General features: G+C 42.5%; 1 protein-coding gene across 2 annotated transcripts; it reads left to right on the forward strand.

Annotated features, from left to right (window-relative positions):
- Nucleotides 1-221: 221 nt before the first annotated feature.
- Nucleotides 222-12,908, forward strand: klhl3 (kelch-like family member 3). Of its 2 annotated transcripts, XM_020085833.2 has the most exons (15): nt 222-698; nt 2,119-2,253; nt 3,012-3,118; nt 3,210-3,331; nt 5,871-6,033; nt 6,302-6,411; nt 7,810-7,926; nt 8,182-8,331; nt 8,460-8,577; nt 8,778-8,975; nt 9,526-9,627; nt 9,727-9,855; nt 10,473-10,613; nt 10,890-11,033; nt 11,378-12,908. In XM_020085833.2, the coding sequence occupies exons 1-15, from the start codon at nt 517-519 to the stop codon at nt 11,404-11,406; spliced, it is 1,947 nt and encodes a 648-aa protein (XP_019941392.2). In that variant the 5' UTR covers nt 222-516; the 3' UTR covers nt 11,407-12,908. The 2 variants fall into 2 exon arrangements, with proteins under 2 accessions (XP_019941392.2, XP_069387802.1); XM_069531701.1 differs by lacking the exons at nt 222-698; nt 2,119-2,253; nt 3,012-3,118 and adding an exon at nt 3,788-3,840 and having other exon boundaries at nt 3,278-3,331.
- Nucleotides 12,909-13,633: the final 725 nt, after the last annotated feature.

Below are 13,633 nucleotides of genomic sequence, written 5' to 3' on the forward strand. Positions count from 1 at the left end.
CTGCTCCGTAAATCAAAATGATAAGATCAACAAAACTAGTACATATAGAGACTGAAGAACACACAGGACAGGTATAGTACAAACTAATAATAATAATAATAATAATTTTATCTAAATCATTTCAAAAACGAAAACAATCAGAATCAGAAGAACTTTATTAATCCCCGGAGGTAAATTCAAACGTTATAGAGCCCCTGAGAAATAGGTGAAAGAGCAAAAGCAGGAATAAACATAGCAATCCAAAAATCAAGTAAGGCTAAAAGAAATAAAAGATATACATATGTAGAAATAAAGACCCTTACATTTGTGCATGAGTGTAAGTTAAAGTTAAAGTATACACAGTATACATTATTAATCTTTATAATTCACAGATAAAGAAAAGGCAACAAGACAAATAATACAACTGCATTTAAACACAAAAATAAAAAATGATCCCATTTAATCCCATTGTTCGTTTGTTGTAATGAGCAGTTGAACCTTCAGTGTTTGTGTGTTTGTGTGAACAATAACTTTTGAATGAGACCCAACACCAAGTCAGTCACATCCTTTTTCCAGCGGAGTGAGTGCTCTCGCCAGTACAGGATCTCCGTGCGGCTCATGCCTGCTGCGCTCCGTGGCTCCAGGGAGGACCAGGGGAGACCAGGGAGGACCAGGGAGGACCAGGGGAGGACACGGAGGATGGACGGCGTGTCGCTGGGGTGAGTTGGCTCAGCTCGGCGGGTTGTTCGGTGAATCTGTGGCTCACGCTGCTTGTCAGACATGAGTTCAGGCCACACCGACCACAAACCAGCAGCGGCGCTCAGAACACTCAACAACTCAAGCTAGCTTTGTTGACTAGTTAGCCTCGGTGGGTTAGCTAGCAACGCTGCTCAGAGCCCGAGTTCACAGAAGGTGACTGGCACCAAGTCGCTTCTTATGGACACTGAAGTGAAAGTAAAGTTGCATCCAAACATTGGTGCTAACCACAGTACGGGCAGCCGCCGGTGGCAGCTGACGGAAGCTACCGTGAGCTTATGTTGTGTTGTGATTAGCCATGCTAGCAGCTAGCTCACCTGACAACTTGGAACTGCAAACTCCAAACAAACACACATCTTGATTTTTTTTTTATACTCAAAGAAGTTGTTTGGTGTTATTTCTTAATTCACAGACAAGAGCTTAACAAAAGCTCCTCCTGCGGTGTGAGTGCTGCATCATTATTTGTCCAAACTGTTCATTGGACAGGAGATGGGTTATAATGGCTTCATATAATATAAACTGTAGTTTATGCACAGTGTTTTAAACGAACGCTCAAAAGTAAAACCAAGCACTTGTCCTGTTACATTGGTCCTGATTGATTTTCATGTTTTCTGTTATCTGTGATTCTCTTTGGATAAATGTTTAAATCCAAAATTTAACTTACATTTTTTTTTATTGCTGTGACAGAGTTATAATTCCTCATCAGGTTTTCTTCTGTGTGGTCTCTGGGTAATCGGAAAAGTATTTGTGTTGTTCTGCCTCTCGCTGTGTAATTGACTGAGCAGTGCTTCAAAGATATTGTCAGCTGATCTCCAACCCAAAACAGACCTGAAATCTGAAATGATCATAAATCAACTCTGTTCATTTATTGATAATTTTTCCCCAAAATTGCCGAACACAACTAGAAAGAATCCCCTTTTTATGTTGTACTATATGAGTCATATCTTCCAACCATGTATTCATTTTATAAAAAGCTAAATTTTATGCAGAATCCCAATTTTGTGATGCAGATCTTAGACCTCAGATATAATTTGCTATTCAGGAAAATCCTCACTGGATTAAAATGTTTTAGAAGAATGTATAAGATCCTTATTGTAAAGTCCATAGTGCAGTTTCTACAGTAATGTCTGACGACCAAAGGAGATTATGATGAATCGAGGATTATTAAAGAAGAATGGGTCAGTGATGTTATTCAAGCGTTCAGAAATAACTTACATGTGCTGACAGAGGAACAAGCCAGAGGTGCTCACTCATGTCCAGTTCACTTTTACTAAATCTACTATTGTCACTACCTCCAGTGCATCACCCCTGTCTCATCCTCTGTTTATAACCATATAGATTAAACATGAAGTAGTCTGTATAACTGTTCTCGTGTCTCACCAGTCTGGTGGCCACACCGGCCTCACAGCGTCCAAACTGCAACACGGACTCGGAGGAGGACACGATGAACGGAGGGATGCACACCTTCAATCAGACGCATATGAGGAAAGCTTTTCAGCTGATGAACGACCTGAGGAGGTGTGTTGATGACAGTCATATTTGTCCTCACAGAGAAAAAAAATTGAAACCTGTATGGATATGGCAATTTCAGTGTGGCCAGCCAAGGTATATGCTAGTCAGGAGGCTGTAATCTGCTTCGTTGGTCAGACAGGAGTCATCTTAGGTTTATACGATGTGTCTGGAAATGTCCTGATGAGGAGCTGATACATTTTTTAACAATAAGGCCAGCTCAAAAGAACCTTGGAGTCAAGCTGCTGGCTCGCATTTCTAGTTACTGGCCACAGCTTGAAAGAAACATTTGAGAAGAAGTGCTTTTTTTAGAGCAGATTAGATTAGACCGATACTCAGCTGTATCTCAAGCAGAAATTCATTTCAGAAGAGACACCAGAGAGTCCACTTTGTCTGCTGCAGGAGCCAGAACAGGCCAAAGTACAAAGCTCCCACTAAACAAGAAGCTGCATTTCAAGTTGAGCATCTTGACTTGACACACTTCCTTGGTTTTTTCTGTACCATTCTTCTGAAATGTTTTAAAAACAACACATGCAGTTGTTGATATATTGATATTGAAAAATCTTGATTCATATATTGAATAGGAATCTTTAAGTACAAGCCTGGTAGTTGACACCGCCCTGCACATACTTGTCTTTATGGATGCATCCTTTTCCTGGCTCATGTTTGCATGTTTATTTTACAAATTATCACAAGTATTTAGAAAATCTAGATAACTCATATGAATGTTTTTTCTCTCTGTCTCTCTGTGTCCCTTCATCCCTCAGTAAAAAGATGCTGTGTGATGTCCAGCTGATTGCTGGCAGCGTTGAAGTGCCAGCTCACAGGGTGGTCCTGGCGTCCTGTAGCCCTTACTTTTGTGCCATGTTCACAGGTGAGAACGCACTTATGTTTGCTTTGCATCATATCTGGTGTGTGTGCGCTTTGTTTTTGTTACTTAACTGTGTTTTTCTCTCTACATGCAGGTGATATGAGTGAAAGCAAGGCCCATCAGGTGGAGATCAGAGAGGTGGACGGTCAAACCCTGAAAAAACTTGTTGATTACATCTACACGGCTGAGATCGAGGTCACAGAAGACAATGTCCAGGTAAGTGTGTGCGTGTATTCATGAAAAAGGAGAGTAGGGGGAGGTAGTGGGTTTTCCTGTTTTTACTTTTACTTGTTTCTCATGTTATGATGGTTTTACCTTGTTTTCAACACTGGTTATGCTGAACTGAGCATTAGTCACACAGTCCATGTTGTTGAGGGAAATGTTTTATTGCTGTTTTCTTGACCTTTTTCTGTGGGTGGACCTTAGTTTTTGCTCATTGCTATCTGCAGAAGACAGAAAAATATCATAACAACTTGGAACTGACAGAATAGAGAAAAAAAAAACCTACAGAAATAGTGAAAATAAATTTGTCTGATACATCTTAGACAACATGTGAAAACAGTATCATCCCTGGTTGGTAAAGTGCTGTTATCATTCTTTTTAATGATTTAACAGATGTCCGTTTGTTACTGTGTCATGGGCCTGATCGCTTTTACCTCTTTGGTTTTTCAGTTAAAGTTCAGACAGGAACCTGCCTGAGGAGCAGATGTTTACTGCAGTGAGATGTAAGACCTACTAATGTTCTTGAGATGTGCTTTGCTGTGAAAGCGCAGGACTGGGGCCTTGTTTATCTCTGTGGCATTAACTTTCTGTAACTGCATGACTAAAGGGTTGAATACGTGCACCGGGATCAAGCTGCAAGCTGGATACTTCCTCTGATTATTAGCACAGGAAGTGTGCATGGAGAGAGACAGGAAATCCTCCCACTGTTAGCAGCGTGCCTGCCTGATTGGCTCACTTGCAGATGTGTGACGTGTGTGTTTTGACTAGAGGCTAATATTCAGTGAAGGATTGATTTTACTTTTCATTTCTCACTGATCCCTTAATTATTGCAATTTTTGACTCAACTACCCAGTCAGCTTATCATATAGGATCAGCAAGTCTCATAAAATCATGCATGGAACTTTATCAAACACCAGAGTGGGAAAATGTGTCAGTGACTCTGACTGTGGTGCCAGAGAGTCTGGTTAAATTGTTTCTGAAACTGCTGATCTCCTGAGATTCTTTCTCAGAATGGTGGGAGGCAGTTCTGTGGATGGACTCACCTTGTTGATGAGAGAATGGCCAGACAGGTTGGAGCTGAGCAAGCAACAGTGGAAGATCACGTATGGGTCCACTCCTGTCATCCAAGAACAGAAGAGTGAAGCAGCTGTGGACACAGACTCACCAAAGCTCGACAGTCAAAGACTGGAAATTCTAACCTGGTTTGATGAATCTGGATTTCTTCTGAGAGCCACAGATGGTTGGATCAGAGTTTGGTGTCAGTAGCATGAATCCATGGGCCCAACTCGTGTGAATAATCCAGGCGTGCGTTGGTGGTGGTGTGAGGAGTGTTTTCTTGGCAGATTTTGTGCTCATTAATACGAATCAATGTTTATGTTAAATGCCATCTAAACATGTGCATCTCTCTTATCCACAATTTACCGTCTTCTAATCGCTTCTTCTAACATGATAGTGTACCATATCACAAAGCAAACATTTTCTCACGCTGGGTCAGTGGCCTCCCCAGTCAGAAGATCTGAATCTAGAACACCATTGGGATGTGGTAGGACGTGAGAAACACTGAGTGTGCAGCAGGAAAATCTGCAGAATTTGATGTGAAATGATCAATGAAAGTCAGAGTCTCTGTAGGAATCGATGCCACAGATTTGAGGCTGTTCGGAGAGCACAGAGAGACCCGTCCCAGTATTAGCACAGTGTTCCTAATAAAGTGCCCAGATAGTGAATGTGTTGTTTGTGCTACCAACTGTACCGTCTGTGTTTATAACTCCAGTGGGCCTGATGCTCCTCTTTAGAAACACAAGGCTTCCGTGCAGCTGGAACACAGAGGAGACGCTATCAAAGCCCACTCATAAGAAGAGTGAGAGTTTAGACAGAGGCAGTCTGACCTAGTTAAGCTAACGTGTAGGGATGTGTGTAAGGATAGAGTCTCCCAGCAACGCTCTATTAGCCACACACTGCCTACCTGCCTGCACTGCTAATTGACCAGCTAACAGACCCTAGGTGAAGCAGAGTTGAGCCATAAGGATCTAAATACTACTCTGACAAATACCTTCATGGATCTTGACTCTTGCAGCATGTGAGACTAAGAAGATGCAGAGATCTAGTGTCATATAATAATGTCAGTATTTTATTTATTGACGGCACACAAAGTCTATTAGCATCAGTAGCACTTGTTTGCCCGTGTGAACACATACCAGTGTTCTCAGTGTCTGATGTGCTTTCCACATGGGGAAACTTTACAAGTTGTGGTTGAAAGATTTGCCCTGGAACAGACCCCATCAGTGTAGCATTAATTGCTTCTTCTTCTTTTGATTTCCTGCAGTCTAGGTTTGAGGAGTGCATCCCTGCCTCCCACCAGAAGTCATTAAAAACAATATGGCATTTGATCCTTGCAAACAGAAATTATGTTCACAATTACTTGTATACAGAACAGGAAAGTGAAATCTGATAACAAGTGCTCACATTTTGTGACAAGTGTGAGCTGACTTAATGCCAGATATGAACAGAGCTCCCATGTGTGTCCTCTCTGCAGGTTCTGCTCCCAGCAGCAAGTCTCCTCCAGCTGATGGATGTTCGTCAGGTTTGCTGCGAGTTCCTGCAATCTCAGCTTCACCCGACCAACTGTCTGGGCATCAGAGCCTTCGCCGACCTGCACACATGCATGCAGCTTCTCAATCAGGCCCATGCATACGCTGGTAAGCTTCTCACTGTTCACACCACAAATCCTGAGTCATCTTTGCCACTGCATGTATAAGAGATGTGGTAGGTGATGGTGCTACTTTTATGTAACTGCCCTGAAAAAGGCTGAAACCTTTGGAAATCTGTTACGTGTACAGAGGTTGAAAATGAGATGCTGAATGTGTTAAATGGTGAAGAAAGTAAAAACATGTTGAGCTTTGATCAGTGTTGAGCTTTGTGTTTGAATGTCACTGAGCTTTTCAGTTGTTTGTTTGCGTCTCTCAGAGCAACATTTCACAGACGTGGTGCAGGGGGAAGAGTTTCTAGGCCTGACTCTGCAGCAAGTGTGCAGCCTCATCTCCAGTGATAAACTCACAGTCTCCACAGAGGAAAAGGTCAGATGACACAATACAGACACACACTTCAACTCTTTAATCAAAGTTCTGTTTCCTTTAGGGTGAAAAAGGAGTTTCGTACTTTTTAAGGAATTAAAAATAAAAGAAACAGATCCCAAGTGTCTCATTGCACTTTTTTAAGCTGCCTCTCATTACACATCAATGCAGGAGCAACAGATTTTTTTAAGATGTTAAGAAGAAGAAAAAAATCGTGAACCATAAGCATCTGACTAATTAATTTATCTGTAAAAGATCTCAGGTGTATTAACTGCCAACATCCTCATCACACATTTTTGATGAGATGGCTTTCGCCAGCAGACATATTCCAGAGGACGACATCTCTTCATGCTGATAGTCAGTCAACAGGAGCATCTGTGTGTCATCGTGCTGTCAGGACAGGGACAGTCAGGTTTGTTCAGTCAGACAGAGACACAGAGGGATTCAGACACTTTCATCATGCTGTCCATGAAGTGTCCAACCAGCTTCAACTGAATTCTCTGTTACAAGTTAGCTGGATTAATAAACAACTATAGATACTGAGGTTTCCACATCTCTTTACTGCATTTGTCATTAAAGAGGTGAGATTCCAAGTCACAATAACAACTATAAGGCTGAAGTGACTTTGGGTTTTCACACTCACATGCTCTTAATCACAGTTTGTATGGTTATAAGTGAAGTCAGCTCAATAGGCTGTGGTATTGTCTCTTGAAATTCAGAACTAAATAATGTTCCTTTGTCCACAACAGGAGTCGTAGTCAGTCGCTCATTTGCCTCAGTGTAGCTGCTCCACAGGAGATGATCGAGTATGCAAATCAATGAATTTCAAACAAAAGATCACTGACGGGCTCAGGTGAAGACATCACGCCCTGTTTCAGATAGAACAGGGTGTATAACAAAAAAGGTAAAAGTCACATACAGTGAGTGTGCTGACGTCCAGCTGGGAGTGAAGTACAAGCAATCTCTGAAAGAACAGTATCTGCTTCCTTGATCGATGCATTTCACACAAACAGTGAGTTTGATTGTTGACCTTGATCCCACTCAGGACGTCTGTAAGCTTCAGACATGTAAATTGTTGAACAGAGTCTGAAACCCCCCCTCCCCTCACACCTTCCAGAACCATCAGTCAGGCCCAGCTTCAGCTAGAGATTGACCAGATGTGTCAGGGTGAGAAAATTCCGCTCAAGTCTAAAACTCAATTCTTTTCCTTTGAACTTTAATCCCGAATAAGCCTTTTCTCACTAAAAGTTTTAAAAACGTGTACCAGCATCGATAAAACACAGTATTTATATATCTGAAAGTAGAAATGTTTTTACGATTCAAACATTCACCTCTTCGTTTATTTATACTTGTTCCATATATACGTGCTCCTGTCCTCACCGCTCTCCATCTCCCTCCCAGGTATTTGAGGCTATGATATCTTGGATCAAGCACGATAAGCCGGCTCGTCTGGAGCACATGCCCAAACTGATGGAGCATGTCAGACTTCCACTACTGTCCAGGGATTACCTGGTGCAGGTAGAAGAAATTCTCCGCTCTTCCTCTGCTTTCTCCAAATTCTCCACCGCTTTACTTTTTCCCCTCTGCCCAGTAGATTATTGTGCATGTTGTGCTCAAATGAAAATCAATCGTATTTTGGCTGTTAAAAGAAATTGAATTAAATTAAATGTATCTCTGAATTGATCAGCCAGAGCTTAGATGGAAACGTGAAACTTAGTCAGTATATCCTCCTGGCTCACATTTATTACCCACAGTTATGTTTCCCTGTTTCAGATCGTGGAGGAAGAAGCTTTGATAAAGAACAACAACACCTGTAAAGATTTCCTTATAGAAGCAATGAAGTATCACCTGCTGCCTGCCGACCAGCGGCACCTCATCAAGACGGACAGGACTCGACCGAGAACGCCTATCAGCATCCCCAAGGTGAAAACAAACACGTCCCAGCTGCTCTCAACGTAAACTCACAGTGTCAGTTATTGTTCTTTCTGTTCTGTAAACACGGTTCATGGATTCAACTGTCTTGTGGGATCTTGTGTTTGTGGGACTTACAGGTGATGATCGTAGTCGGCGGTCAGGCTCCTAAGGCGATTCGCAGTGTGGAGTGTTACGACTTCCAGGACGACCGCTGGTACCAAGTAGCTGATCTCCCATCAAGACGGTGTCGGGCAGGTCCGTGTTTGTTTCTTGTGCATGACTGTGTTTTATGGTCACGTGCAGTTATTCCATGCTGAATAGGATTTTGCAGCATAGCTAGTGATGTGAAGCTTTTGAGTTTCACTGTTTATTGAAGAACTTCAACATTTTTGCACCTTCTGTTACCGTTATCCTACAGTTTTCTAATAATTAACTTCTTCTCTCTACTCTCCCAGGTGTTGTGTCGATGGCAGGACGTGTGTTTGCAGTCGGGGGCTTTAACAGTTCCCTGCGGGAGCGGACGGTGGACGTGTACGACGGTGGAAGAGACCAGTGGAGTGCGGCAGCGAGTATGCAGGAGAGACGCAGCACACTGGGAGCTGCTGTGTGGGCGGATTTACTCTACGCTGTGGGGGGTTTTAACGGAAGTATAGGTACACAGTGACACACACACACACACACATACACGTACATACACATTATAGGGTTGCTAGAATATTTATCAGCAGTTAATTGATGATTTGTTATCTCTGCCTTGGAGGTTATGTTTTCACCCCCGTCTGTTTGTTTGTACGTTTGTAAGCAAGATTACATAAAATCTACTGAGCAGATTTCCACAAAAGTTATAGTCAGTTATTTACAAATGAACTGGAGAAAACGATGAGTGAAGGCTGGAGAGGTGAAATGAAAGACTCCACACTTTGTCCACTGGATCTCATCAGATTTCATCTGTTCACTCATTAGCTCATGAGATTGAGCAGATGTGATTCCCTGTATTAGCACAACTGTCTACTACAGTGTTGACGACACAAGAGACAGGAGCCATCTTCTTCTCTTCTCTTGTCGTAACACATCTTACAGCTGAATTTAAAATGTCATCAGCACACACACACACACACACGTTCTTTATCCATCCTACTAGTGTTTGGATTAATTAGATTTTCTGTTCTTTTCTCTTTTCCTCCTTGTTTCTCTCTGGTCCAGGTTTGTCGACAGTTGAGGTCTACAACTATAAAACCAACGAGTGGATTTACGTCGCCTCCATGAACACGAGACGCAGCAGTGTGGGTGTAGGGGTGGTTGATGGTAAGAGGGAAATCTGTGTGACCTCAGTTATAAGGTGTGTTATTTCAACAAAAGCAGAACAATTCAATCATGGCTAATTTTGAATGTGTGTGTGTGTAGGTAAGCTGTACGCAGTAGGAGGCTATGATGGAGCTTCTCGTCAGTGTCTCAGTACAGTGGAAGAATACGACCCTGTCGCTGATCAGTGGTGCTACGTCGCTGACATGAGCACACGACGCAGTGGAGCAGGTACACACACACACACACACACACACACACACACACACACACACACACACACACACACACACACACAAACACCACACACACAAACAGAGATGCCATTGTATGTTTATTTGTTATTTTACTGTAAAAAGTATATTATCTTCAGTCCAGTACATAAAACAAAGTGGAGGCAGTAAAACAAAAAGTCTTCCTTTATGTTTACAAATGCAAGATATTAATTTTTAATTTGATAAAGTACTAAAATAAATTCTTCTTTGTGTTTTTGCCAACAGAATTTTGCACGATCAGTGCCCCCTAGTGGACTTTGTCTGTAATTGTGCAAACGAGAATCAGAAGCAGTTGAACTTTTATAATTGAGTCCAGTGTCGTCACGATTAACAGCGTTACAGTTTAATTTAAATGTATTTAATTCAGAAGAACGTCAGTTTGTTCTCAGAATGTTTCCTTCATGCTGGGAATCCATTTTATCTTTCAGATTCAGATATCACACATCACACACACACACGTTTTAAATGAGTGAGTGAGACACAAGAGTGTTGAATCAGAAGGTATCACGCTACAACTTCATCCTTCCACTTTATCTGTGTTCACTGCGGAGCCTCCTCCTGTGTTTGGTCCAGGTGTGGGGGTGTTGAGTGGTCAGCTGTTCGCAGCAGGAGGACATGACGGACCTCTAGTGAGGAAGAGTGTCGAGGTGTACGACCCACTGACCAACACCTGGAGGCTGGTGTGTGACATGAACATGTGTCGGAGAAACGCAGGTCAGAGAACACACACACACACACACACACACACACACACACACACACACACACACACACACACACACACACACAGACACTCACACACAGAAAAGAAAAGAAAGAAATCACAAAAAGTAGAAACATTTTTGATCCTTTGTTTTCAAGATTTCTAAAACGATCATATCAGCCGTTCTTTGAACACTCACCTCCTGAAATATCAAATGACAGATGTGATGATTACGAGCAACAGATTCAGTTTCATTTTTTCACGGGATCTTGTTTCATGTCCTCAAGGCGTCTGTGCCATCAACGGGCTGCTGTACGTGATCGGAGGAGACGACGGCTCCTGTAACCTGTCGTCCGTAGAGTTTTACAACCCGGCCACAGACAAGTGGAGCCTCATTCCCACCAACATGAGCAACGGACGAAGCTACGCAGGTACGTCTCAGCCGGTCAGACCACAGGAAACACAATGAGAGATTTACTGATTCCATCTCTCCTTTCCTGATTCTAATACCTGGTCTTGTACAATATAATTCAACAGCTTCGTGCTACCAGCCCTGATGATTGTGTTGCCTTAGTGTTGTTAGTTGGCAGCACGAGTACCCCCCCCCCCCCGGCTAACGCTACACTACAGGAAATACTTCTTGGGCAAATCGGCACATATATCCGTGTTCTTGCCAAAGAGACATCTCTGATGCTTGTACCAGAACATCACAAAACACTATATTAAAAAGGTTTTCACGTTGGTCTCACTCTTTGTCGCGTTCTCTCTCCTCCAGGTGTCGCAGTGATCGACAAGCCGCTATGACAGTTATTCCAGAGCATCAGCAGCCGAGCGACATCTGAAGTCATCTGAAGTGACGCTGTCGTCAACGAATGAGACGCTCTCAATCCTCATCTGACACAACCTTGGATAGATCGTCACCAGGAGGATGTTGGGGAGTTCGGCGTTTACCCAAAACAGGATTTTGTTGCTCAACGCCATTTTCATTACAGCCCCGAGAGATCTCCACTGTTGCACAAGATAAGAAGCAATACCCCAAGAGAGCGGGCTTAAAGGAACAGTGTCTTAGTGAGAAGTTTATCAAACTGCAAGCACACGAGAAGCAGCGTCATCAGCCGACGTCAGAACTCACTCGGACGTTAGAGACGCTTGTTGTCGGGAAACGGAGAAAAGCTTCAGATGCTCAAAGGTGGAAATCCTTTGATGGATGGAATCAAACCTGAGGAGCTGAAAACTTCAAAACACCAGCGGACGGAGACACCACCACCACCTCACTGTTGATGAACTCTGCTTCCAGCGATAAAGGTGCTGCTACAACCAGGAAGTGTGACTCGATTGGCTGCTGAAGGAGCGTTCTGGAGACCTGAGCACATCACAGAGCCTTTTAAAAAAAAAAAAATACTAGACTTGCCACAGATCTTATGAGATAAACGAGCTTCTGGCAACTGGTTCTTCAGCTTGATTTTGAGATTTTTTGTTTTTTTTCGGATTCCTGTGCCGATCGTCAGCGGCTCCAGCTGCTAAATGAAAACCAGCTGTTGCCAGACAGATGTTCTCGACCTAGAGACGCAGTGAGCTGCAAGATAATTTAAAGAATGTTAAAAGCGTATTATATGCAAAATGATCATATTTAATATTTTTGAGATTGTGTGGTCGATCTGATTCAACACAGCAGGTCTCGGCTCTTTGACGACACACTACTGATGCACTTCACACTTGCACTGACTGACGCGGAGCGGACGTCCGCTTGTCTCCGAGCGACTGGATCTCTGACCTGCTGCCGTCAGATCGTCTCCGCTGTCGATCGAGCTCGCTAACGTCGACACGTAGAGGCCAACAACTTCACGAGAAATGTGCCACTGAGCGTTTTTATCGCTAAGTAACAAACTGAGAGGGTGAATTATTTGTGTTCACTGTTTAAGAGCGTGTGTCAAAATGCACTGTAGAAATTCAGCTGTAACAGTCAAATGAAAAAGATGCAGGTTTAAAATTTTCTATTTATTGTTTTGGTCCAATTGTTTCTAGAGCATTTATTGAGATTTGCATTTCATACCTCATCCTGACAAAGTTCCACTGATGTTGTCTGATAAAGTTCATTCAGAGGACGTGGGTTTGTTTTAGTTGTAGTGTATTTAGCAGACGGACTGACTGGTGCCATAGCTAAAGAAAAGAGATTATTAGAAGTTATTTGATGAAACGTTTTCTCATTTCTGTCTAAAATCTTCTAAGAATCACAGAGAAACTCGACCTGCTGCCATTTTAAAATCCTCCTGACAAAGAAGAATATAAAATCTTTCAAGACTAAACTCTTGTGTCTGGATGTTTACTTCATTCACACGTCATGTGTTCTACGTTTGTTCCGTCCGTGTTACAATCATACATTCACGTTTCTCTGTCGGTTGGTTTCAGTATAAAACTCACTGGAGACGCTGTAAATGAGGAACCACTGAATGCTTGTTTGAGGAAATCTCCACCCGAGGATCTGGACGTCACGTTGCTGCTTCGCCTGGGATCTGAACGTCTGCAGTCACAGTCTGAGCTTTTTATGAGGACGAGTGTCGGACAAGCTTCATGAGGTAGAAACAATTAAACGCCACAAAAATCAGTGGATTTGAGTCTTTCACCGAGGTGTCAGTGTCTGCAGAGAAGAAAAATTATTTAATCGAGTAAACGATACAGACAAGATGCGATTTATGTTTTAATTTAATGTTGAAAAAAATCCATAACTGGGAATTTCACAACATTTGGCACAAACCTTCACTTGGGGTCAAGACTGACGTGATTTGATTTTGGTGGTTAAAGGTTAAAGGTCGTGGTAACAGTGGACTCACAGAAAATGTTTCTCAAATCTGCCTTCAGAGACTTTTCTTAAAGATTTGATCAGTTGAACACAAAGATTTATTGATATCATTGATATCAGCGGTCAAAGGTCGCGGTGACGTCACATGAGTTTGGAAAGAAAAACCATGTAGACAGATATTTCACCATCGGTGCAGGCTAACATTTGCAGGGCGGTAATTCTTTTAAAGTC

Source organism: Paralichthys olivaceus, chromosome 9 (assembly GCF_024713975.1).
Source record: "Paralichthys olivaceus isolate ysfri-2021 chromosome 9, ASM2471397v2, whole genome shotgun sequence".
Lineage (NCBI taxonomy): Eukaryota > Metazoa > Chordata > Actinopteri > Pleuronectiformes > Paralichthyidae > Paralichthys > Paralichthys olivaceus.

Bases quoted from the DNA above. Each gene is read 5' to 3' on its own strand.
- klhl3 (XM_020085833.2), top strand. From the start codon at position 517: ATGAGACCCAACACCAAGTCAGTCACATCCTTTTTCCAGCGGAGTGAG. The intron at 699-2,118 runs GTGAGTTGGCTC...GTGTCTCACCAG, and splicing joins ATGGACGGCGTGTCGCTGGG to TCTGGTGGCCACACCGGCCT. The intron at 9,856-10,472 runs GTACACACACAC...TGTTTGGTCCAG, and splicing joins CACACGACGCAGTGGAGCAG to GTGTGGGGGTGTTGAGTGGT.